The sequence below is a fragment of the Pseudorca crassidens genome, chromosome 5 (assembly GCF_039906515.1).
Source record: "Pseudorca crassidens isolate mPseCra1 chromosome 5, mPseCra1.hap1, whole genome shotgun sequence".
Classification (NCBI taxonomy): domain Eukaryota; kingdom Metazoa; phylum Chordata; class Mammalia; order Artiodactyla; family Delphinidae; genus Pseudorca; species Pseudorca crassidens.
In genome coordinates, this window is record NC_090300.1 from 74,905,913 (window position 1) to 74,930,754 (window position 24,842).

Genomic DNA, 24,842 nt, shown 5'->3' on the forward strand with positions numbered 1-24,842 from the left:
TAAATCACAGTTTCAATTTCAGTGCTTGTGATTGGTCTGTTCATACTTTCTATTTCTTCCTGCTTCAGTCTCAGCAGGTTGTGCATTTTTAAGAATTTGTCCATTTCTTCCAGGTTGTCCATTTTATTGGCATAGAGTTGCTTATAGTAATCTCTCATGATCCTTTGTATTTCTGCAGTGTCAGTTGTTACTTCTCCTTTTGCATTTCTAATTCTATTGATTTGAGTCTTCTCCTCTGGCTAATGGTTTATCAATTTTGTTTATCTTCTCAAAGAACCAACTTTTAGTCTTATTGATCTTTGCTATCTTTTCCTTCATTTCTTTTTCATTTATTTCTGACCTGACCTTTATGATTTCTTTCCTTCTGCTAATTTTGGGGGTTTTTTTTGTTCTTCTTTCTCTAATTGCTTTAGGTGTAAGGTTAGGTTGTTTATTTGAGATGTTTCTTGTTTCTTAAGATAGGCTTGTATAGCTATAAACTTCCCTCTTAGAACTGCTTTTGCTGCATCCCATAGGTTTTGGGTCGTTGTGTTTTCATTGTCATTTGTTTCTAGGTATGTTTTGATTTCCTCTTTCGTTTCTTCAGTGACCTCTTGGTTATTAAGTAGTGTGTTGTTTAGCCTCCATGTGTTTGTATTTCTTACAGATCTTTTCCTGTAATTGATGTGTAGTCTCATAGCATTGTGGTTGAAAAAGATACTTGATACGATTTCAATTTTCTTAAATTTACCAAGGCTTGATTTGTGACCCAAGATGTGATCTATCCTGGAGAATGTTCCATGAGCACTTGAGAAGAATGTGTATTGTTTTTGGATGGAATGTCCTATAAATATCAATTAAGTCCATCTTGTTTAATGTATCATCTCAAGCTTGTGTTTCCTTATTTATTTTCATTTTAGATGATCTGTGCATTGGTGAATGTGGGGTGTTAAAGTCCCCTACTATAATTGTGTTACTGTCGATTTCCCCTTTTATGGCTGTTAGTATTTGCCTTATGTATTGAGGTGCTCCTATGTTGAGTGCATAAATATTTAAAATTGTTATATTTTCTTGGACTGATCCCTTGACCATTATATATTGTCCTTCTTTGTCTCTTGTAATGCTCTTTATTTTAACATCTCTTTTGTCTGATATGAGAATTGCTACGCCAGCTTGCTTTTGATTTCCATTTGCATTGAATATCTTTTTCCATCCCCTCACTTTCAGTCTGTATGTGTCCCTAGGTCTGAAGTGGGTCTCTTGTAGACAGCATATATACGGGTCTTGTTTTTGTATCCATTCAGCCAGTGTATGTCTTTTGGTTGGAGCATTTAATCCATTTACATTTAAGGTAATTATTGATATGCATGTTCCTATTACCATTTTCTTAATTGTTTTGTGTTTGTTATTGTAGGTCTTTTCCTTCTCTTGTGTTTCCTGCCTAGAGAAGTTCCTTCAGCATTTGTTGTAAAGCTGGTTTGGGGGTGCTGAATTCTCTCAGCTTTTGCTTGTCTGTAGAGCTTTTAATTTCTCTGTCAAATCTGAGGGAGATTCTTGCTGAGTAGAGTAATCTTGGTTGTAGGTTTTTCTCTTTCATCAGTTTAAATATGTCCTGCCACTCCCTTCTGGCTTGCAGAGTTTCTGCTGAAAGATCAGCTGTTGACCTTATGGGGATTCCCCTATGGGTTACTTGTTGTTTTTCCCTTGCTGCTTTTAATATTTGTTCCTTGTATTTAATTTTTGACAGCTTGATTAATATGTGTCTTGGTGTGTTTCTGCTTGGAATTATCCTGTATTGGACTCTCTGTGCTTCCTGGGCTTGATTAACTATTTCCTTTCCCATATTAGGGAAGTTTTCAACTATAATCTCTTCAGATATTTTCTGAGTCCCTTTCTTTATCTCTTCTTCTTCTGGGACCCCTATAGTTCGAATGTTAGTGCATTTAATGTTGTCCCAGAGGTCTCTGAGTCTGTCCTCAGTTTTTTTCATTCTTTTTTCTTTATTCTGCTCTGCAGTAGTTGTTTCCACTATTGTATCTTCCAGGTCACTTATGAGTTCTTCTGCCTCAGTTATTCTGCTATTGATCCCATCTAGAGTATTTTTAATTTCATTTATTGTGTTGTTCATCATTGTTTGTTTCATCTTTAGTTCTTCTAGGCCCTTGTTAAACGTTTCTTGTATTTTCTCCATTCTATTTCCAAGATTTTGGATCATCTTTACTATCATTATTCTGAATTCTTTTTCAGGTAGACTGCCTATTTGCTCTTCATTTGTTAGGTCTGGTGGGTTTTTATGTTGCTCCTTCATCTGCTGTGTGTTTTTCTGTCTTCTCATTTTGCTTATCTTACTGTGTCTGGGGTCTCCTTTTTGCAGGCTGCAGGTTCGTAGTTCCCGTTGTTTTTGATGTCTGTCCTCAGTGGCTAAGGTTGGTTCAGTGGGTTGTGTAGGCTTCCTGGTGGAGGGGACTAGTGCCTGTGTTCTGGTGGATGAGGCTGGATCTTGTCTTTCTGGTGGGCAGGTCCATGTTTGGTGGTGTGTTTTGGGGTGTCTGTAGCCTTATTATGATTTTAGGCAGCCTCTCTGCTAATGGGTGGGGTTGTATTCCTGTCTTGCTAGTTGTTTGGCATAGGGTGTCTAGCACTGTAGCTTGCTGGTCTTTGAGTGGAACTGGGTCTTGGCTTTGAGATGGAGATCGCTGGGAGATTTTCACTGTTTAATATTATGTGGAGCTGGGAGGTCTCTTGTGGACCAGTGTCCTGAACTTGACTCTCCCACCTCAGTGGCACAGCCCTGATGCCTAGCTGGAGCACCAAAGAGCCTGTCCTCCATACAGCTCAGAATAAAAGGGAGAAAAAATAGAAAGAAAGAAGAAGATAAAATAAAAGAAAGAAGAAGATAAAATAAAGTTATTAAAAGAAAAAATAATTATTAAGAAAAAACGTTTTCTTAAGTAATTAAAAAAAACAACGGACAGACAGAATCCTAGGACAAATGGTAAAAGCAAAGCTATACAGACAAAATCACACACAGAAGCATACACATACACACAAACAAAGGGAAAATGGGAAAAAATATATATATATCGTTGCCCCCAAAGTCCACCTCCTCAATTTGGGATGATTCGTTGTCTATTCAGGTATTCCACAGATGCAGGGTACATGAAGTTGATTGTGGAGCTTTAATCCGCTGCTTCTGAGGCTGCTGTGAGAGATTTCCCTTTCTCTTCTTTGTTCGCACAGCTCCCCGGGGTTCAGCTTTGGATTTGGCCCCGCCTCTGCGTGTAGGTCGCCTGAGGGCGTCTGTTCTTCGCTCAGACAGGACGGGGTTAACGGAGCCGCTGCTTCAGGGGCTCTGGCTCACTCAGGCCGGGGGTGGGGGCGGGCGGGGAAGGGGCATGGAGGCGGGGCGAGCCTGCGGTGGCAGAGGCCAGCCTGACGTTACACCAGCCAGAGGCTCGCTGTGTGTTCTCCCGGGGAAGTTGTCCCTGGATCCCGGGACCCTGGCAGTGGCGGGCTGCACAGGCTCCCCGGAAGGGGGGTGTGGATAGTGACCTGTGCTCGCACACAGGCTTCCTGGTGGCAGCAGCAGCAGCCTTAGTGTCCCATGCCCGGCTCTGTGGTCCGCGCTTTCAGCCGCGGCTCATGCCAGTCTCTGGAGCTTCTTTAAGTAGCGCTCTGAATCCCCTCTCCTCGCGCACCAGGAAACAAAGAAGCAAGAAAAACTCTCTTGCCTCTTCGGCAAGTCCAGACTTTTCCCTGGACTCTCTCCCGGCCAGCCGTGATGCACTAACCCCCTGCAGGCTGTGTTCACGCCGCCAACCCCAGTCCTCTCCCGGCGCTCCGACCGAAGTCCGAGCCTCAGCTCCCAGCTCCCGCCCGTCTCGGCGGGTGAGCAGACAAGCCTCTCTCGGGCTGGTGAGTGCTGGTCGGCTCTGATCCTCTGTGCGGGAACCTCTCCACTTTGCCCTCCGAACCCGTGCTGCTGCGCTCTCCTCCGTGGCTCCGAAGCTTCCCCCCTCCGCCACCCTCAGTCTCCACCCGCGAAGGGGCTTCCTAGTGTGTGGAAACCTTTCCTCCTTCACAGCTCCCTCCCACTGGTGCAGTTCCCGTCCCTATTCTTTTGTCTCTGATTTTTCTTTTTTCATTGCCCTACCCAGGTACATAGGGAGTTTCTTGCCTTTTGGGAGGTCTGAGGTCTTCTGCCAGCGTTCAGTAGGTGTTCTGTAGGAGTTGTTCCACATGTAGATGTATTTCTGATGTATTGGTGGGGAGGAAGGTGATCTCCGCATCTTACTCTTCTGCCATCTTGAAGCTCCTCCTCTACATAGTGATTTGACAGTTGCATACATTATGGAAGTGTCATCACGATAAGTCTAGTAACCATTATTACAATATTATTGGTCATGTTCTTCATGCTGTATATTACATCCCATGACTTATTTATTTTACAACTGTATATTTATACCTCTATCTTCTTCACGTGTTTTGTCCTCCCTCCCATACTCTTTTGTTTTCTGGTTGTAAGGGAAAAAAGACCTGAAAATTAGCAAGGGAAGACCTGCAGCTAAGCTCATTGACTCAATAGACTTAATTTTACACAAAATATTGAGTGAGTATGAGTCAACTTGCATGGCAGGAAGCGTTGGCTCTCCTCACCCAAGAGAAGTGCAGTTTGGCTTTTGGACGGAAAGGGGTGTTTCTGTTGCCCTGAGCTTTGTAACTGCATCCTAAAAGGTGAGGTTACTCGTAAGACTGAACATTTGATAAACATGGTGTTTTTGTATGTTTTAGCACTGTATAACAGTAAAGATTAGTTTGGGAGACGCCAAATAAATATTTTCTAGAGATTTCAAAGTTTTTCTTGATTGAAGTAGTTTTCTTTATTCTATTTAGAGAACCGTATTCTTGTAAGATGTCTTTTAAAAGGTAGAATTTTCAGCTTGATTATTCATCCTTTATGTTATCATGAAATGTTGAACAGTTTTACCTAGCAATATCCCATAATGTCTCTGTGCTTTGTGCTGTGGTCTGATAAATTGTTAAAATCATACCAAGAAGTTTACAGTCTTGGACTCTACTTCACAGTCAACACATATAAAGTATGTATTAATATTAGGTAAATGAACACATAAAAAGATACTTGGAATTACTAGTCATTAGGGAAATGCAAATTAAAACCATAATGAGATACCACTGTAAACCTATTACAGTGACAAAAATGAAAATGACTAATCATACCAAATGTTGGCAAGATGTAGAGGATCTAGAACTCTCATACTCCTCTGGTGGGAATGTCAAATGGTTCAACCAATTTGGAAAACATTTTGGCAGTATCTTATAAAGTTAAATATATAATTACTATATGATCCAGCCATTCCACTCCTAGATATTTGCCCAAGAGGCACAAGAGCATATGTCATACAAAGACTTGTACATGAATTCTCATAGCAGCTTTATTTGTGATAGCCTGCAACTGGAAACGGCCCAAATGTCCGTCAGCAGGTGAATAAGTAAACAGCTTTATGCAATGGAATATTACTCAGCAAAAAAGGAAATGAAATATTAATATACACAACAACATGGATGAATCTCAAAGTAATTATGCTGAAGAAAGAAGACAGAGAAAATAAGAGTACATGCTACATGACTGCATTTATGTTAAGTTGTAGAAAATAAACTAAGCTGTAGTGACAGAAAGTAGATCCAGTGGTTACAACTTTTGAGGATGATGAAAAGGTTCATTATCTTGATTGCGGTGAAACATAGGCATGTACATATATCAAAACTTTAAATATGTACAATTTATTGTAAGTTGATACTTCAATAAAGCTGTTTATAAAAGCTTAATATTTGAATTTGGTGTTCTTGGAACTTTTTGTTTTTAATTTCAGGGAGGAAATCCTTCAGCAGTCTTTGTGGGAAAGAGTATCAACTCATGTGATTGAAAACATCTATCTTCCAGCTGCACAGACCATGAATTCTGGAACTTTTAATACGACAGTGGATATCAAGCTTAAACAGTGGACTGATAAGCAGCTTCCTAATAAAGCAGTCGAGGTTAGGATATAATTTAATTAAATGGGTAAGAAGCATTATGTGAAGGGATTAGGAGCTGTGAATTTTAGGTTTTATTCCTATCACAGCCACTATCTTTCTCTTTGGTCCTTATGCTCCTTTTATTCTTTATTCCTAATCTCTATTGGGATTAACCTTAATGCTCCTACCAGTTACTACTGTCAAAAAATTTTACTAATCGGTATGGTGTTGGTCTGAGGGTACTGGTTCTCCTTCCAAAGGTAGCATTTAACAAAACTGGCAAAATTTGTTTGAATGTGAAATATTTTTAACTTCTTCTGTAGTTAGAGATTCCATAAGGAAAATGTTTAATGGATGAAACATTTTATTTGTTGATTTTATGCAGGGCTCAATTTTACTTAAATAATTATTTCCTTAGTTAGGACCCTGCCAGAAGGTTAGACTAGGAATTGTAAGCAAGTACCTTAGAGAAAGCATTTCTGATACCCATGTATCTTGGCTCTACCACTTTGTAGCTATGCGATCCTTGGGCTGTTTGCTTAATAACCTTCCTGTTTTCTCATTTATAAAATAAGGATGAAAGTGTTGCCCACATCATAAATTGTTGTGAGGAGTCAAGGAGTTAACATATGTAGAATACTTAGACAGTATCTGCTCCATAGTAACCATTTGGTAAATGCCAGCTGCTATTATGATGATTATGGTCATCATCCAAGTTGATCTTGCCAGGCACATTACTCTGAAGAACGATTGTTGTAGATAAGAGCCAGTGTGTCCTTTGCTTCGGTGTGAAGTTGCTCACAAAATTAGAATCCGTGTTAAAAATAATTTGGGGGGCTTCCCTTGTGGCGCAGTGGTTGAGAGTCCGCCTGCCGATGCAGGGTACACGGGTTCGTGCCATGGTTTGGGAGGGTCCCACATGTCACGGAGTGGCTGGGCCCGTAGGCCATGGCCGCTGAGCCTGTGCGTCCGGAGCCTGTGCTCCTCAACGGGAGAGGCCACAACAGTGAGAGGCCCGTGTACTGCAAAAAAAAAAAAAAAAAAAAAAATTTTGTTTTTCATACCTACCTTAGAAACAAAATTTCAGTGTCTAATTATTCAGGTGTATTTTACCCCTTTCCTATCCTTCCAGTCCTTGCTTCTTTATCTCTGTTCTCAATTTCCTCAAGTCTCTTTTTCTAAGAACTCTTACAGCCACTCTATCTAAGCTCCATGTTGCTGACCCCTGGTCTTGACATATTTCCCCCTAAAGTAATTAGAGAGCTGCTGCCACTTCACCTCACTACTGGCTCTAACATTTTTCTGGACCCTGTCCCATGATAGCATATTTTCATATCCTAAGTTTCAAGCAGCAGAAGTAATCATAAAAATGGCAAGTGTTTCTGTCTTTTGCTGCTTTCTCGCTTCACACATAGGTGTAGAAAGATGTGAACCTGCTGAAGGCCAGGAAACAGATTTTAATACCTCCCTCTATATTCTTGGACAGTCACCTTTCTTTATGCCATAATTTCTTAATGTTTAAAACGAAGAGGGCTAGATATAAAATACAATATTAACTAGCCCACTTAGTCCTTAGTAGATTTAATTCTTAATTGATTTTGACACTGTGCTCTCCTTTCACTGTTCAGATAATTGGGAATTAGCAGTAGTACAAGGCTGAATAATACTCACGTGTGTTCGAAAGTATTGACACATTACCTCATATATTTGCATAAGGGCAAAGATGTGAAAAAACTAAATCATTAAGAAATTTTAAACTTTCTACAGTATGGAAGAGGCAGGCAAACTCTGATGTTGTAGAGAGTGAAGTAAATAAGTAAGTGAACCGAGTCTGGTGGCTGATGTGGCCTGCATGCCTTCTCTGAAGGGACAGGCAGCTCCTGTTTAGCGCCAGCAGGCGAAGGTGTGCAGGAACATGGGCCCAGTTTTGTCAGGTGGTTCAAGTGAGGCTGGAAACATGGATTTTATAGGAAGTCTCTCAGTTTTTAAATGTTGGTTACTATTTTTTTTTTTAAATTTGAGATGCTGTGTATGTGTAGCGAAACATGTCAGGAGGCCAAGTCTATTCCACCAGCTACCAGTATGAGCTCTTGAGGGCAGAGTTTATATTTGCTATACCTTTTTTAAAAAATGTGATTTCATATGTATTTTCTGATTAACTGATTTGTCACATCTACTTGGCTTAAATTCATGTGTTTATTTTTCTTGTTACACATTAAATGAAAGTATGCAATATAGGTGCAGCTGTTTTCTTTTAAATCATTCTAGGTTGCTTGGGAGACCCTAGAAGAAGAATTTTCCCGCTTCATGACAGAACCGAAAGGAAAAGAGCATGATGACATATTTGATAAACTTAAAGAGGCTGTTAAGGAAGAAACTATTAAACGCCACAAGTGGAATGATTTTGCAGAGGACAGCTTGGTATGTCGTTTGTATATTAGGGTGCCAGCCTCATTTTTTTATATAATTTCTCAAATTGATATTCTTTTATAGAATATTTTTATATGACTATTTAAATTAGGTTCTGAATTGAAAATAAGGAAAGAAATAGATTTACGAAATATAATCGGCCTTTTGACGTTTTTCTGCCCTTCTAAAATCGCTCTCTGCTATTTCTTTCTTGGCTATCATTTCAGAAGAAAATCAAACCTTGCAGTAAACAGGTTTCTATAAACTTCCACAGAATTTACATGGGCCTGAACTACGGATAGCTGCTTCTCATTTTACCCTCAGTGGTAAAAAGAATTAGATGCATTGGTTTTCAGTGGAGTTGAGTCAAAATGTTAGATTCCTAAAATCATAATGCTAACTACCATGTGTTGGATGCTTACAAGGTACCAGAAACTCTATGTATTTTGTAAGCATTGTTTTATTTTGTTCTTAAGCAGTTCTATTGTTGTCATTGGCAAAGCTGGGATAGGAGCCCCATTGTGTCTTTATTGTAAAGCCTGGCTCCTGACCTTCATCACCTGGATAAATCTTTTGTTACGTAGAGTGTTCTCATCACCTAATCAAACCTTTTTTAACCACCCACTCTGTCCAGACAGTTTTGGTAGGAACTGTTAAAGATAAGACTGAGCAGTTTTCTAAAAATGCATATTTCACTGTGGGCTGATCGTAATTATAGGTTTTTTTTTTAAAGAAATGTTTGTCTTCATATTTGAAAACCGTATCCATTCTTGTTAAATGCCTTAATAAGATTGGCTTACTGAGAGAGAGTGGTGCCGTTTTCATTCATTCATTAATTCAAAAGCTATAAGATTTGGAAACCAATTTTCTTACAATAAATAACTAACATTTACTTATGATTGTCTAGACCTCTTAAGCTTCCTTCCATTACATTTTCCATTGGTGTTAACAGTGAGATAATGATTATTGCTTTTTTTTTTTCTCCTCTCCTTTTTGAAAATGCTAACACATAGGTCATATGGCAAAAAGAAGCAGTAGAGATGACCTGAATCATTATTAGCTCCTGAATACCAGGGTTCTAGGGTGTAATTTTATGTAGTTAAATATGTAATTCTCTACCCACCCCCCAACCCCCAGCTATCTTCTCGATGGTGAGCTCATTTAATTTGGGCTAGGAGAAAATCTCCACTGTTTTATTTTTTAGACAGAAAGCTGACAAATAAGCAGGCAGATAATAGGACCCTCTGCATTTGTGTGGGAGGGACATACTTTTATGTTGTTGTAGATACATCTGCTAGTTTGGATATTTTCTGAGCTGTCAATTAGAATTAAAATGACTAAAATGACAAGATATCCATCAAAATAGCTGTTTTTCTTTCCTTGTTGTTTCAGAGGGTTATTCAGCACAATGCTTTAGAAGATCGGTCCATATCTGATAAACAGCAATGGGATGCAGCTATTTACTTTATGGAAGAGGCTCTTCAGGCTCGTCTCAAGGATAGTAAGTAGGGACATGGGTTATTGAGTTTTGAGTATTCTCAGTGGATAAAGAGTCATCTAACTTTAGTGAACATTGGTTTAAAAGAAAAAATCTAACATCTCAAGTTCTTTGTCAGTACTATTCTAGTTGAATATTATTTGTGCAGTTTTTTGGTCAACTGCTTGTAACTATTAAAAATGTTAAATTGAAAAAAATGTTAAATTGGACACATGATATTTACATGTACTTATATTCTAAAAAGCTGAAATTTAGACTATTTTAGTGTTTGCTACTATACTTATGGGAACTTTATAAGCAATTATACTTTTCATAGATTCTAAACATATATAATTAAATGCTTTCTTATATATGTACCATATCAATTATATAGTTTTATTCTTTATTTCAACTGACTTCATATTGACACAGTGTTTTGAAGTGGTTAAGAAACCAAGATAGTATTAGTTATAATTTATGTACCTGGTAAGTGATAAAATTCCTGATAAATAAAAAAAAATTTTTTTTTAATTTTTCTAGCTGAAAATGCAATTGAAAATATGGTAGGTCCAGATTGGAAAAAGAGGTGGTTATACTGGAAGAATCGAACCCAAGAACAGGTAAAAACAAACAAATCTTTGGCATTTTAATTCAGGCATTAAAATATAACCTCTGAATGCCTCTAAGCCAAACTTAATAATTTCAAGTATTTTATATCAGCCCTTCTAAAAGACAATAAATCTTTAGAAAAAACAGTAAACTACAAAAGAAAGTCTAAAAAAATATGAGGTAGCTTTTTTTATTAAAAAGAGTGGTTGATTACTTTGTTCAAGTGCCTATTTGAGGTAAAATGAAGATTAAATTTATAAACAGAAGAAAAAATGACAGGGACTTCAGAGGATGTAGAATGAATGTGATTAGAATAAAAGATATAATGTCTTTTTAAAACCTTATTCTATTATTATCACTGGATTATTCTGTTGTCTATTTAAACTATTTTATCCTTTTGCATTTTTTGCTCCTATGTTCACAAAATAAGCATAAAAATTCAGACAGGAAGTAGAATTATAGAATTCATATTATAAACATTTAATGATCACTTTAAAAGAACAAAATGGTAAAGGCAAGTATAAATAACTTTACAAATGAATAAATAGAGGGAAAATGTGTAATCATTAAAATCCTCCCCCCCTTCCCCCCACCTGTTTTTATTCTTTCCTTGTTGTTATGGCTTCTTTTCTTATTAGCATTGAGTCTTACACCACCATCTCTTTCTTATGTTAATTCCTTAAATAAAAGATGGTAAATAGAATATAAAATCAAAATACATAGATGAAGGAAGTAATGAATAAGAAAAAGGTGGCATCTAATTTACTTTCCTTTCTTCCTTCCTTGAATCCATGTAATTAGAGAAATGAGACCATCAGATGTGTGTGTATTGAGAGAGCAGATAAAGAGAATGAAAAATTACCAAATGACATATCATTCCTATTCTTTTTTTATTTTTTTGTTTTTATTTTAAATACAGAGTTAATTATATAATCAACACCCTATGTTTTTCTGGTTTTATGCATTTCTTGTTTCGTAAGATATCTATCAGATATAAGTCCCAGTTTGTCTTAAAATAGTGAGGGGACAGTCTTCCTCTTCTCTTTTTTTTTCTGATATGATTTTTGTGGGAAAATGAGTCACTCAGAGACTGAAAAGAAGCTGAAGAAATGGACAGAGTTAGTGGTTGGGTCATGCGTGTATTCAGAGTACATCAGTTATCTCTGCTATACACATGGGCTGTGAGGAGGCGGTCTTTCAGAATAGAATTCCTAGGGGATTCAGCAGAGATTTCTGACTTTGAGACAGGTAGAGGCATTGATTAGAAAGAACTGGCATAAGGCAGATAAACTCCAAAGAAAAATGGCGTCTGACCTTTAAGGCTTAGTGAAATTAGGCCTAATTAGGTCTAGAACAATCAGTGATGGCAGAACTTGCCTCAGCAACTCGTAGTAAATATGCTTTGGCCAAACACTCTCAGAGAGGAATGATTCCTGGTTTTAAGTTACTTTCTCAGGAACTTGAACCCATAGGAAATCCCTTCAAGAGAAGCAGAGGAATTAGTTTTACTGTCAGTGCAAGGATCTGTAGCCTAGAAGAGGAATTTGGAAACCCTTCAGAGAAGAGCTTCTCCTAAGTTTATCAGGGCAGCATGTGTAAGACTCAGTCTGACTGTAAAACAAACAGAGGCCATAGTTTGGAGTGTAGCGGGGAGGGACAGGAGAACCGCTGGGGAGGTGTTTGTATACACAGGTTTTGTTTTCTCTGTCAAAGCAAAGCGTCATGTCAGACTCACCGACTCAAGCTTTCCTCTAACCTCTCTAACCCTCCCACTCCCAGTTGAAAACCACTGGTCTAGACTTCATACCTGGAGTTTTCAGTGAGAAACAGATTCTAGAAGTTGAGAATATCCTTAGGTCCCACACTGCAAGTTTAGATAGCTGTGTAACAGTTCCTTTTCTTTTTGAGTTGGCAGGATTTAGCAGGAAAAGAAACTTAAGATTGTCCTTTGCTAAAGATGAGAAATCCATGTTCTGAAAACTATATTTTGCTCTTATATTGTTACTTTTTCCTAATCTTCTGGGGAAAAACCATTCCTTTGAAACATTTTCACTTTGAGCTAAACTAATGGAAATCTTGGTCAGGATAGATGGGAGAGTGGTGTTCTCCTGAACAACCAGCGTGGTGGGAACAGGTGGACAGGTGGAAGTGAAACAGGGCAGGAAGAGTGGGAGAATATAGTTGGAATTTTCCTTCCTGTCTCAGACCAAATAGCAGAAGTTTAAGGAAACAGTGAAATTTCTCTTTATTAAATTTCTTCTCATGTTTTCAGAGAATATTATTTAGTAGTTCCATTTACAAGCCGTTTATTTGTGTTTCAGTGTTATTTTTATATAAATACGCAGATTCCGTAGCTTGGTACAGTTTGGGGCAAAGTGCTATGGTAGTAACTTGTTTAGAGTAGTGAATTTGAAGCTAGTTTCCTGTACCATGCAGTTTTGAAAGAAGGATGGAAAAAATGAAAAGATAAAGTTAATTTGACACCGTACTGAGTCTTGCTTTCAGACTTACCACTAGTGTGTAGGCTTTCCTCATTTGGTGAAGAGATTGTAAACAATTATAGAGAAGAGACTGGAAGTGAATTTAAGAATGTTGGGCACCTCACAGAAGCAATCTAAGAACGATTTCAATGAAAAGACTTTTTAAAAAAATCAGACTGAATTTTGTATTTATCAGAAAAGGAGCATGTCAACAGGCACAGGGCCTTACAGTCATCCAGTTCTTAGATATGAGGCATTTATAGAACATTATATCTTCCCATGTATATAGGGCACTTTTTCCTAGATTGAAATCATACCCTAAGGTCAAGAAAGGATGTACATAGTAAGGTGCCTGATCCTGTGACTTGGACAGTAAAACATCTCAGCCAAAGTATCGATAAAGTATAGCAAATAGGGCTAATCCCCTTCCCCCCTTGCCCCCTCACATGTCCAGGTTGTTTTGCATTCATAAGCCGGGGTACTCTGGTTTTCCTTGTTTGTTGTGGTTGAGCTTGTGTCACCAATCGTGCAAAAGTAATATATTTATTAAAATTGGGACTCTGTTTTTATAATTATGCCAAGTCATGAACCATCTAAACACAGTCCTCTTTTAAACATTTCAAAGTGTGTTCACAATGAAACCAAGAATGAACTGGAGAAGATGTTGAAATGTAATGAGGAGCACCCAGCTTATCTTGCAAGTGATGAGATAACTACAGTCCGAAAGAACCTTGAATCCCGAGGAGTAGAAGTAGACCCAAGCTTGGTAATAAACTGCTGAAAAGCATGAACTTGCTTCCTTAGTCTTTGTTTCTTGTAGTAAAATGTTACTACTTCTAATGTATTACTTAGATATTTAAGTGCTTAATTGTACTTTGATCTTGTGTACTTTTGCTGACAAAAAGAACTTGGTCATTTTGAGCGTGGAAACAGTTGAAATTTTATTCTCAGTATTGCTTTAAGTATAATGCTTTAATTTGTAAATGGGGAACTTGAGACTTAGAAAAGGGAAGTTCTCTGGGCAAATTCAGCAGTAAGTTCTGGGAAAAGGGGAGAGACCCCACCGAGATCTCTGCACTACGTTACGCTGTTTCAGATTACAGAATGAAATTTTTGCTTAAATATGGCTCACTTAATATGTATGTTTTTTCAGTCAAATGTATCTTAATCAGGTATGAGTAAATTGGATAATACCTTTGGGTTCTATCTCATTTTCTTTCTTCATAATAAATATGAGGATATATAATTATAGTTTAGGCTACTTTTGCTTACCTTCATGATGCTTATTTGGAGAAAAATTTAAAAAAACAATTGTGTTTCTGGGCCTGTGTTCCCTAGTTAGTTAGGGTGTAAGGGATCAAAGCTTCATTTTAACATTAGCTTAAATTAGCTTAAGTGAACCCCATTTAGAAAAGTAATTCTCGTGAGGAAAACAATCATTTAAGAAGTTTCAGGGCCATGCATAGATTCTCTTAAAGATTTGTTTGCTATTTATGTTTCTGCACTTGAGAAATGAGTATACTTAATTTAAAATCCACCAGAGGTCAGAACAAGAAAACTGATGAAAAGAAACAGTTAAAGCTGCTATACATCTCATTGTTCATAAATTGAAAATGAAATTAAAACTAATGATTACATGAAATTATTAGTTTAATATAGATTTCATTTATCCACATTGGTCCTAGCTCTTACTAACAGTAAATTCTGTTCAGTTGGATACTTTTGAACTTTGTAAGTGGTTAATACAATAGGAGGGATTTTATCCATATCTTAGGATATGAATTGGCTGTATATCTTACTTTCTGTGAGCGAGAAAGTATCAGATTTTTTCCAAGAGAAACTATGTTCACTGCATTTTGTGAAGCTATAAAATAGGTAGCAAAGTACTGTGATAAGCATAGTGGATAGACTAGATGTCAGGAGATGTGAATTCCAGTACACTTCCATTCTATTAGCTAGTAATACTGCCTTTAGTTATTGGTATAATCTCAGCCCCCTTTTCTCAACTGTCAAATGGTGTTGATGATGCTTGTTCTACTTTCTCAACATTATTTTTGTTGTGCTTGAAAAAAGACAATGGTGTGGAAGACCTCTGAACACCCTAACAGACTATATAATAATAAAGTGGTGGGGGTCATATTGCTGAAGGAACAATGAAATTTCATAACGAGAAAGGAAATGTTGTTGGGTTGATGGACATGGTCTGAGACCAGCTTCCTAGTCTGACTCTGACCTCTGACAAGGCTCACAACCTCTTTTTGCCTTGGACACCTTACCTCTAACTAGAGGAAGATAATCTCCACCCTCTCTACTCTACAAGATGATTAATAATAATGCTTGTTAGAAACACTGCAAATATTGAAGTATATAGACTGGTAAGGAGTCAGAGTACTAGTGGTCTAATCTTTACCTTGAAAAAAAATTTTTTAATGGATATAGAAGGTTGACAGAATAACAACATTGCCGTTGGTTTTAATTAACTTTTTTATAAGTAAACTTTGTATATGACTTTTCAGAATGTGTTTGATCAACCTGGAGAGCATACAGTAACTCTTTGGTCTCTTTTCTTTTTATTATTTTAGATCAAGGATACTTGGCACCAAGTTTATAGAAGACATTTCTTAAAAACAGCCCTAAACCATTGTAACCTTTGTCGAAGAGGCTTCTATTACTACCAGAGGCATTTTGTAGATTCTGAGGTAAGGTTTCCAAAAATAAAGAGAAATGTTTTTTAGTGATAGTTGTTTAATTGCTTAAAAGTAAGCTTGAGGTTTAGCATTAACTTTTAAGTCTTTTGATCTTCTGAAAAAAAGTATGTGTAATTTATAGAGTGACCTAACTCTTATTTTTTCAAAGATATTTACCACTTTTTGTAGTGATTACATTTTACATACATATCATCCCAGTGCATATTAGATCGTGTGCATATAATAGGCACTACAATACTTTTTAAAGATTTTTTTAAGAATTAACTATGTTAGAAAATAATACTTTACCATTATAGGAAGTAAATGGAATAAATAAATGTTAAAAAAAAAACCATGCAAAAGGAAACAATATTTTATAATCCCCTGACCTAGAAGTACTTTTAGTTAACATTTTTATGTATATCCGTTCACCTCTTTCTATACATGTTGTATGTATGTGTGTGTAGATATATAACATAACCATTTATTTGCATAATGGAAATAATAATGCACTACATTTTTTATCATGCTTTCCCCCATATTATAATTCTTTATATCATGAAAATCTATTTTTTTGTTTTTGAATTTTTTTCTATTTATTTTTTTTATACAGCATGTTCTTATTAGTTACCAATTTTATTCATATTAGTGTATATATGTCAATCCTAATCTCCCAATTCATCCCACCACCACCACCCTTCTCCCTGCTTTCCCCCCTTGGTGTCCATATGTTTGTTCACTACATCTGTGTCTCTGTTTCTGCCTTGCAAACCAGTTCATCTGTACCATTTTTCTAGATTCCACATATATGCATTAATATACAACATTTGTTTTTCTCTTTCTGACTTACTTCACTTTGTATGACAGTCTCTAGGTCTATCCACGTCTCTACAAATGACCCAGTTTTGTTCCTTTTTATGGCTGAGTAATATTCCATTATATATATGTACATTTTCTTTATCCATTCATCTTTCGATGGGCATTTAGGTTGCTTCCATAGCTGGCTATTGTAAAGAGTGCTGCAGTGAACATTGGGGTGCATGTGTCTTTTTGAATTATGGTTTTCTCTGTGTATATGCCCAGTAGTGGGATTGCTGGGTCATATGGTAATTCTGTTTTTAGTTTTTTAAGGAACCTCCATACTATTCTCCATAGTGGCTGTATCAATTTACATTCCCACCTACAGTGCAAGAGGGTTCCCTTTTCTCCACACCTTCTCCAGCATTTGTTGTTTGTAGATTTTCTGATGATGCCCATTCTAACCAGTGTGAGGTGATACCTCAGTGTAGTTTTGATTTACATTTCTTTAATAATTAGTGATGTTGAGCAGCTTTTCATGTGCCTCTTGGACATCTGTATGTCTTCTTTGGAGAAATGTCTATTTAGGTCTTCTGCCTATTTCTGGATTGGGTTGTTTGTTTTTTTTAATATTGAGCTGCATGAGCTGTTTATATATTTTGGAGATTAATGCTTTCTCCATTGATTCATTTGCAAATGTTTTCTCCCATTCTGAGGGTTATCTTTTCGTCTTGTTTACAGTTTCCTTGCTGTGCAAAAGCTTTTAAGTTTCATTAGGTCCCATTTGTTTATTTTTGTTTTTATTTCCACTACTCTAGGAGGTGGGTCAAAAAAGATCTCACTGTGATTTATATCAAAGAGTGTTCTTCCTAGGTTTTCCTGTAAGAGTTTTATAGTATCTGGTCTTACATTTAGGTCTTTAATCCATTTTGAGTTTATTTTTGTGTATGGTGTTAGGGAGTGTTCTAATTTCATTCTTTTACATGTAGCTGTCCAGTTTTCCCAGCACCACTTATTGAAGAGACTGTCTTTTCTCCATTGTATATCCTTGCCTCCTTTGTCATAGATTAGTTGATTATAGGTGTGTGGATTTATCTCTGGGCTTTCTATCCTGTTCCATTGATCTATATTTCTGTTTTTGTGCCAGTACCATATTGTCTTGATTACTGTAGCTTTGTAGTATAGTCTGAAGTCAGGGAGCCTGATTCCTCCAGCTCCATTTTTCTTTCTCAAGATTGCTTTGGCTATTCAGGGTCTTCTGTGTTTCCATACAAATTGTGAAATTTTATGTTCTAGTTCTGTGTAGAATGCCATTGGTAGTTGGATAGCGATTGCACTGAATCTGTAGATTGCTTTGGGTAGTATAGTCATTTTCACAATGTTGATTCTTCCAATCCAAGAACATGGTATATCTCTCCATCTGTTTGTATCTTCTTTAATTTCTTTCATCACTGTCTTATAGATTTCTGCATACAGGTCTTTTGTCTCCTTAGGTAGGTTTATTCCTAGATATTTAATTCTTTTTGCTGCAATGGTTAATGGGAGTGTTTCCTTAATTTCTGTTTTGGATTTTTCATCTTTATTGTATAGGAAAGCAAGAGATTTCTGTGCCTTAATTTTGTAGCCTGCAACTTTACCAAATTCATTGATTAGCTCTAGTAGTTTTCTGGTGGCATCTTTAGGATTCTCTATGTATAGTATCATGTCATCTGCAAACAGTGGCAGTTTTACTTCTTCTTTTCCAATTTGGATTCCTTTTATTTCTTTTTCTTCTCTGATTGCTGTGGCTAGGACTTCCAAAACTATGTGGAATAATAGTGGTGAGAGTGGACGTCCTTGTCTTGTTCCCGATCTTAGAGGAAATGCTTTCAGTTTTTCACCATTGAGAATGATGTTTGCTGTGGGTTTGTCATATATGGCATTTATTACGTTGAGATAGGTTCCCTCTATGCCCGCTTTCTGGAGAGTTTTCGTCATGAATGGGTGTTAAATTTTGTCAAAAGCTTTTTCTGCATCTAGTGAGATGATCATATGGTTTTTATTCTTCAGTTTGTTAATATGGTGTATCACATTGATTGATTTGCGTATTTTGAAGAATCCTTGCATCCCTGGGATAAATCGCACTTCATCATGGTGTATGATCCTTTCAGTGTGTTGCTAGATTCTGTTTGCTAGGGTTTTGTTGAGGATTTTTTAATCTAAATTCATCAGTGATATTGGTCTGTAATTTTCTTTTTTTGTAGTATCTTTGTCTGGTTTTGGCATCAGGTGATTGTGGGCTTGTAGAATGAGTTTGGGAGTGTTCTTTCTCTGTTCCAATTTTTTGGAAGAGTTTTAGAAGGATGGGTGTTAGCTCTTCTCTAAATGTTTGATAGAAATCGCCTGTGAAGCCATATGGTCCTGGGCTTTTATTTGTTGGGAGATTTTTAATCACAGTTTCATTACTTCGTTTTGTTCATATTTTCTATTTCTTCCTGGTTCAGTCTTGGAAGGTTATACCTTTCTAAGAATTTGTCCATTTCTTCCAGGTTGTCCATTTTATTGGCATACAGTTGCCTGTAGTAGTCTCTTAGGATGCTTTGTATATCTGCAGTGTCTGTTGTAACTTCTCCTTTTTCATTTTTCATTTTACTGATTTGAGTCCTCTCCCTCTTTCTGGATGCATCTGGCTAAAGGTTTATCAATTTCGTTTATCTTTTCAAAGAACCAGCTGTAGTTTTATTGATCTTTGCTATTGCTTTCTTGTTTTTATTTCATTTATTTCTACTCTCATGTTTGTTATTTCTTTCCTTCTACTAACTTTGGGTTTTGTTTGTTCTCTCTCCAGTTCCTTTAGGTGTAACTTTAGGTTGTTTGTTTGAGATTTTTCTTGTTTCTTGAGGTAGGATTGTATTGCTATAAACTTCCCTCTTAGAACTGCTTTTGCTGCATCGCATAGGTTTTGGTTTGTTGTGTTTTCGTTGTCATTTGTCTCTAGGTGTTTTTTGATCTCCTCTTTGATTTCTTCTGTGATCTCTTGGTTATTTAGTAACATATTTTTTAGCCTCCATGTGTTTGTGTCTTTTACGTTTTTTTCCCTGTAATTTATTTCTAATCTCATAGCATTGTGGTCGGAAAAAATGCTTGATATGATTTCAGTTTTCTTGAATTTACCAAGGCTTGATTTGTGACCCAGGATGTGATCTATCCTGGAGAATGTTCCATGTGCACTTGAGAAGAAAGTGTAATCTGCTGTTTTTAGATGGAATGTCCTATAAATAGCCATTAAATCTATCTGGTCTGTTGTGTCATTTAAAGCTTGTGTTTCCTTATTAATTTTCTGTTTGGATGATGTGTCCATTGGTGTAAGTAAGGTGTTGAAGTATTGTGTTACTGTTGATTTCCTCTTTTATAGCTGTTAGCATTTGCCTTATGTATTGAGGTGCTCCTATGTTGGGTGCCTATATATTTATAATTGTTATATCTTCTTGGATTGATCCCTTGATCATATGTAGTGTCCTTCCTTGTCTCTTGTAACTTTCTTTATTTTAAAGTCTATTTTATCTGATAAGAGTATTGCTACTCCAGCTTTCTTTTGATTTCCATTTACATGGAATATCTTTTTCCATCCCCTCACTTTCAGTCTGTATGTGTCCCTAGTTTGAAGTGGGTCTCTTGTCGACAGCATATATATGGGTTTTATTTTTGTATCCATTCAGTGAGCCTGTGTCTTTTGGTTGGAGCATTTAATCCATTCACATTTAAGGTAATTATCAATATGTATGTTCCTATTACCATTATGTTAACTGTTTTGGGTTTGTTTTTGCAGGTCCTTCTCTTGTGTTTCCCACTTAGAGAAGTTCCTTTAGCATGTGTTGTAGAGCTGGTTTTGTGGTGCTGAATTCTCTTAGCTTTTGCTTGTCTAAAGCTTTTGATTTCTCTGTGAAATCTGAATGAAATCCCTGCCGGGTAGAGTGATCTTGGTTGTAGGTTCTTCCCTTGCATCACTTTAAGTATATCGTGCCACTGCCTTCTGGCCTACAGAGTTTCTGCTGATAAATCAGCTGACAAACTTATGGGAATTCCCTTGTATGTTATTTGTTGCTTTTCCCTTGTTGCATTTAATATTTTTTCATTATCTTTTGTCAACTTGATTACTAAGTTTCTTGCATGTTCCTCCTTTGGCTTATCCTGCCTGGGACTCTCTGAGCTTCCTGAACTTAGGTGACTATTTCCTTTCCCATGTAGGGAAATTTTCAGCAGTTATCTCTTCAGATATTTTCTCAGGTCCTTTCTTTCTCTCTTCTCCTTCTGGCACCCTATGATGAGAATGTTGGTGTGTTTAATGTTGTCCCAGAGGTCTCTTAGGCTGTCTTTCTTTCTTTTCATTCTTTTTTCTTTATTGTGTTCCACAGCAGTGAATTCCACTATTTTGTCTTCCAGGTCACTTATCTGTTTTTCTGCCTCAGTTATTCTGCTATTGAGTCCTTCTAGGGTATTATTCATTTCACTTATTGTATTGTTCATCTCTGTTTGTTCTTTAATTCTTCTAGGTCTTTGTTAAACATTTCTTGCATCTTCTTGATCTTTGCCTCCATTCTTTTTCCGAGGTCCTGGATCATCTTCACTCTCATTATTCTGAATTCTTTTTCTGGAAGGTTGCCTATCTCCACTTCATTTAATTGTTTTTCTGGGGTTTTATTTTGTTCCTTCATCTGGTACATAGTCCTCTGCCTTTTCATTTTGTCTGTCTTTCTGTGAATGTGGTTTACGTTCCACAGGCTGCAGGATTATAGTTCTTGTTTCTGGTGTCTGCCCTTTGGTGGATGAGGCTATCTAAGAGGCTTGTGCAAGCTTCCTCCATGAAAATCTTGCTTTAAATAATTCTTTAAAAGAACTGTAGAAAGTTCTTAGAATGGACAACTGCACTTTAATGTCACATTTTACAAAGTAACCCCTAGGTGGCGGTAAACTAATGTATTTTGAGCTTTTTCATACAAGGATAAATGCTTTTTAAACTGTCCTTCTGAAAGAGCTCTGTTAATCAGCGATCTTATTTGAGACCCCTAAAGTGTTTTTCTTTTGCGTTTTCAGCAGCTTAAAAGAAATTTGTGTTTAAATGTGCCTATGTAAAAATTGGCAAGTTGTTTGCATAATTTTCATTGTTAGTAAGACCTCTCTATTGAATAAGCTTTCTTTCTTTTCTTTCTTTCTCTTTCTTTCTTGCTTTCTTGCTTTTTCCCTTTCTTGCTTTCTTGCTTTCAAAAAGGAATATGCTATTTTTTTAATTGAAATATAGTCGATTTACTATTTTATATTTGTTTCAGGTATACAGAATAGTGATTCAATATTTTTATAGATTATACTCCATTTAAAGTTATTATAAAATATTGGCTATATTTCCCTGTACTGTACAATATATCCTTGTAGCTTATTTATTTTATACATAGTTGTTTGTACTACTTAATCTCCTACCCCTGTTTTACTCCTCACCCAGAGGATAAGCTTTTTTAAAACATCATTAATGTATTTGCATATGCAGCTGAATTTCAAAAATGGCTTGAGTGTACACTCAAAGAACAGGGGTTAGCCTAAGGACATATTTAAGATAACATGATTGTTAGTTGAACTAAATGCTAAGTAAGGATATATTCTGTGAACTTCTGCTTGTATATAACATAATGAAATTCTCTACTTCCCAAGTTTACTTGCTTTGTCATTGGAATCAAAACAAAGCTATGTAGCTGTGGTGCAAATAAAACCCAAATCATGTAGAACTTTGTGGTTCCTGTGCAGAAAAAATGCAGTAGGTCCTATCTACAAGAGGAATATATGTATTAGGTAAATCTGATTATTTTTTATTAAAGCAGAGGCTGTAGGTACTGACTTCAGGAATTTTATGTGTTCATGATTGTGGTTTTCATTTTTAAGTTTGCATCTGGTAATCTTTATTACCTAATATTTCAGTTGGAATGCAATGATGTTGTCCTGTTTTGGCGAATACAGCGAATGCTTGCTATCACTGCAAATACTTTAAGACAGCAACTTACAAACACTGAAGGTAAGCCACAGAAGGACCACTTTCTGATTTGACATGAAAAATAACAGTAATAACATTTCACTTTAAATAGATGGATGCCAAAGTATTTCCTGAATATTAGATTTATTAGAAGACCAAAAATTATAATTTGCCTTTAAAATAGTAATGAAAATAAACCATAATTGAAAAAGATGGGAGATAAACATACCAGGAGTCTTTCTTCATTACACAAAAACTCTGTTAGGAAAGGACTCCTAAGCATCACTTAGGTTTTTTGGGGAATCTGTACTTCCATTAAAATATTAGGGCTTAAGAATAGGACTTTCTCTGAGGATATGTGTTAGTTTCATGTTGATAAAAGTACTGCATAACAGGTAGATATTCTCCCTATAACTGAGAAGTCTGAACTTAACAATAGATTTATTGTGATGAGAAAAATAAGAACTTGCTCTCCATATATTGTTAATTTTATCATCCTTGTGCATTCATAAAAATCATGCTTCTCATTTTTCTTTATTTGCTTTAAACAGTCAGGCGATTAGAGAAAAATGTTAAAGAGGTACTGGAAGATTTTGCTGAAGATAGTGAGAAGAAGGTAAAATTGCTTACTGGTAAACGAGTTCAACTGGCTGAAGACCTCAGTAAGTAATCCTTCCTGCCCTCCATCTCACTGCCTTTTCACCTTCTGCATGTCCATTTATTTCTCCATCTCATTTTAAACTTATAGAAAAGTATATACAAAGAGCTTTTTCCCCCTGAACTGTTTGAAAGTTGCTGACCTGAAGTTCCATCAGTTCCAAGTACTTTATTAGAAACAAGAATTTTCTCCTAGCAACCATCAAAATCGGGATGTTAATAACACTGATAAATTACTACATCTAATTTTCAGACTCCATGCAAGTTTCACCTGTTGTCCTAATATTGTCCTTCCACACAAGATGTTCCATATTCATCTTGTGCTTTCCCTGACCAAGCTTCCCTTTTTGGAGAATGATATTTAGAAATCAAGAACTAGAAACCAGATATGTTCATCATTATTGAACTATCACTGTTCCCAGACCCACTCGGTGGAGCGAAGGAACAAATACCATGTGTGTGCGTGCGCATATATACACATATTTACATCTGTATTTCTAATCATATGTATATATCTGTATTGAAAACCGTAAGTTGACACCAGTGCTTTCCATTTTAATTTAATAATACCGAGTTCATTCTAATTTTTTCCTTTTCCTTATTTGTAATTCCTTTTTCTGACAGTGATAAATCTGGCTCTACGTATCTTTAATATATTTCCTTATTTTGATCAGTCCTCTTATATGTAACCAAACTTGCTACTGTCCCCTTCATTGCACAAATGTTCTTCTCACCCAGCTCGGTTCTTATCGCCCAACTCCAGGCCACTACCACAATACCTTACCCTGTGTTGACACCCTTTCCACCTCATCTAGGCTCTGACATTCTGTGCCAGGTTGCCCTTCCTAATGGAGTCCTTTATACTGAGCTCATGCTCTGACACTGCAGGCATCTCTCTCTCTCATTCTTCCTACCCCCTGCCCGGCTACATGAGGACTCTTCCTCACCTGAAGCCCAACCGTGCTTTTGTAGAGATACTGTTTTCATCCTGCTGTGCTTTGGCCGCCTGCACTGACTCCTCCTACACGGATCCTCTCCTCACTGCTGGGCAGGTTGCGAACACCCTCTTACACCTGGTCTGGCTTTAACATCTATACCAGGGTGATATGGCTCCCCACCTTCAGCCCCCAACCTAGCTGGGCCCTGTTAGTCACTTTGTCACTTTGTTTTTGGGGGCTTTGGGGGGGCGCGGAGGGACATTTGGTTCTTTGAATGCTAGTGAATTCCTAGCTTTAAGATGTTTGGATTGCCTATTAAGATTTACTTAAATACTTGAGAACCGAAGGAAATCAGTGAGAAGTTAATATTATTAAATAAAAATGAAAATGCTGGTGGTTAGTGCTTCTGTTTGAGTTTACCTTGTTACAAGTTTCCCTTATTTCAACTTCATGAAACAGTATTTTTTTCTTTCAATGTAAACTTAAATTTACTATCTATGAATTTTCTGATATCCAGAAGGTAGCACATGCTCAACCAAAAGCAGTTCTTCACATTTGAAAACAGTTTCTAAGCTGAATATTTAGCACTACAATACAACCCCTAGAACATCCAAGTGAAACCAAGCAGCGCTTTCCTGTCTTCTGCTGTGTGCCAGAACACCATGTTCTCCTCCACTGCTTGTCCTCTCTTTCTCTCTCCTCCCTACTATCTCAGCTTCCTATTTCTTTCTCTTTTCCTTTTCCTTCTTTCTTTAGGTAATCTTTTTTTTGAAA

The 24,842-nt window shown here is 36.8% G+C and overlaps 1 protein-coding gene across 6 annotated transcripts in view; it reads left to right on the plus strand.

Moving 5' to 3' along the window:
* The window catches only part of OPA1 (OPA1 mitochondrial dynamin like GTPase), a 93,428-nt gene that overhangs the window by 46,225 nt on the left and 22,361 nt on the right, over positions 1-24,842 (plus strand). For all 6 annotated transcript variants that reach the window (XM_067738444.1, XM_067738446.1, XM_067738445.1 and 3 more), the window contains 8 exons: positions 5,871-6,036; positions 8,284-8,436; positions 9,817-9,925; positions 10,442-10,521; positions 13,616-13,756; positions 15,573-15,689; positions 22,422-22,515; positions 23,025-23,135. In XM_067738444.1, the coding sequence (XP_067594545.1) occupies positions 5,871-6,036; positions 8,284-8,436; positions 9,817-9,925; positions 10,442-10,521; positions 13,616-13,756; positions 15,573-15,689; positions 22,422-22,515; positions 23,025-23,135 (971 nt within the window). The remainder of the gene's footprint in view (positions 1-5,870; positions 6,037-8,283; positions 8,437-9,816; positions 9,926-10,441; positions 10,522-13,615; positions 13,757-15,572; positions 15,690-22,421; positions 22,516-23,024; positions 23,136-24,842) is intronic.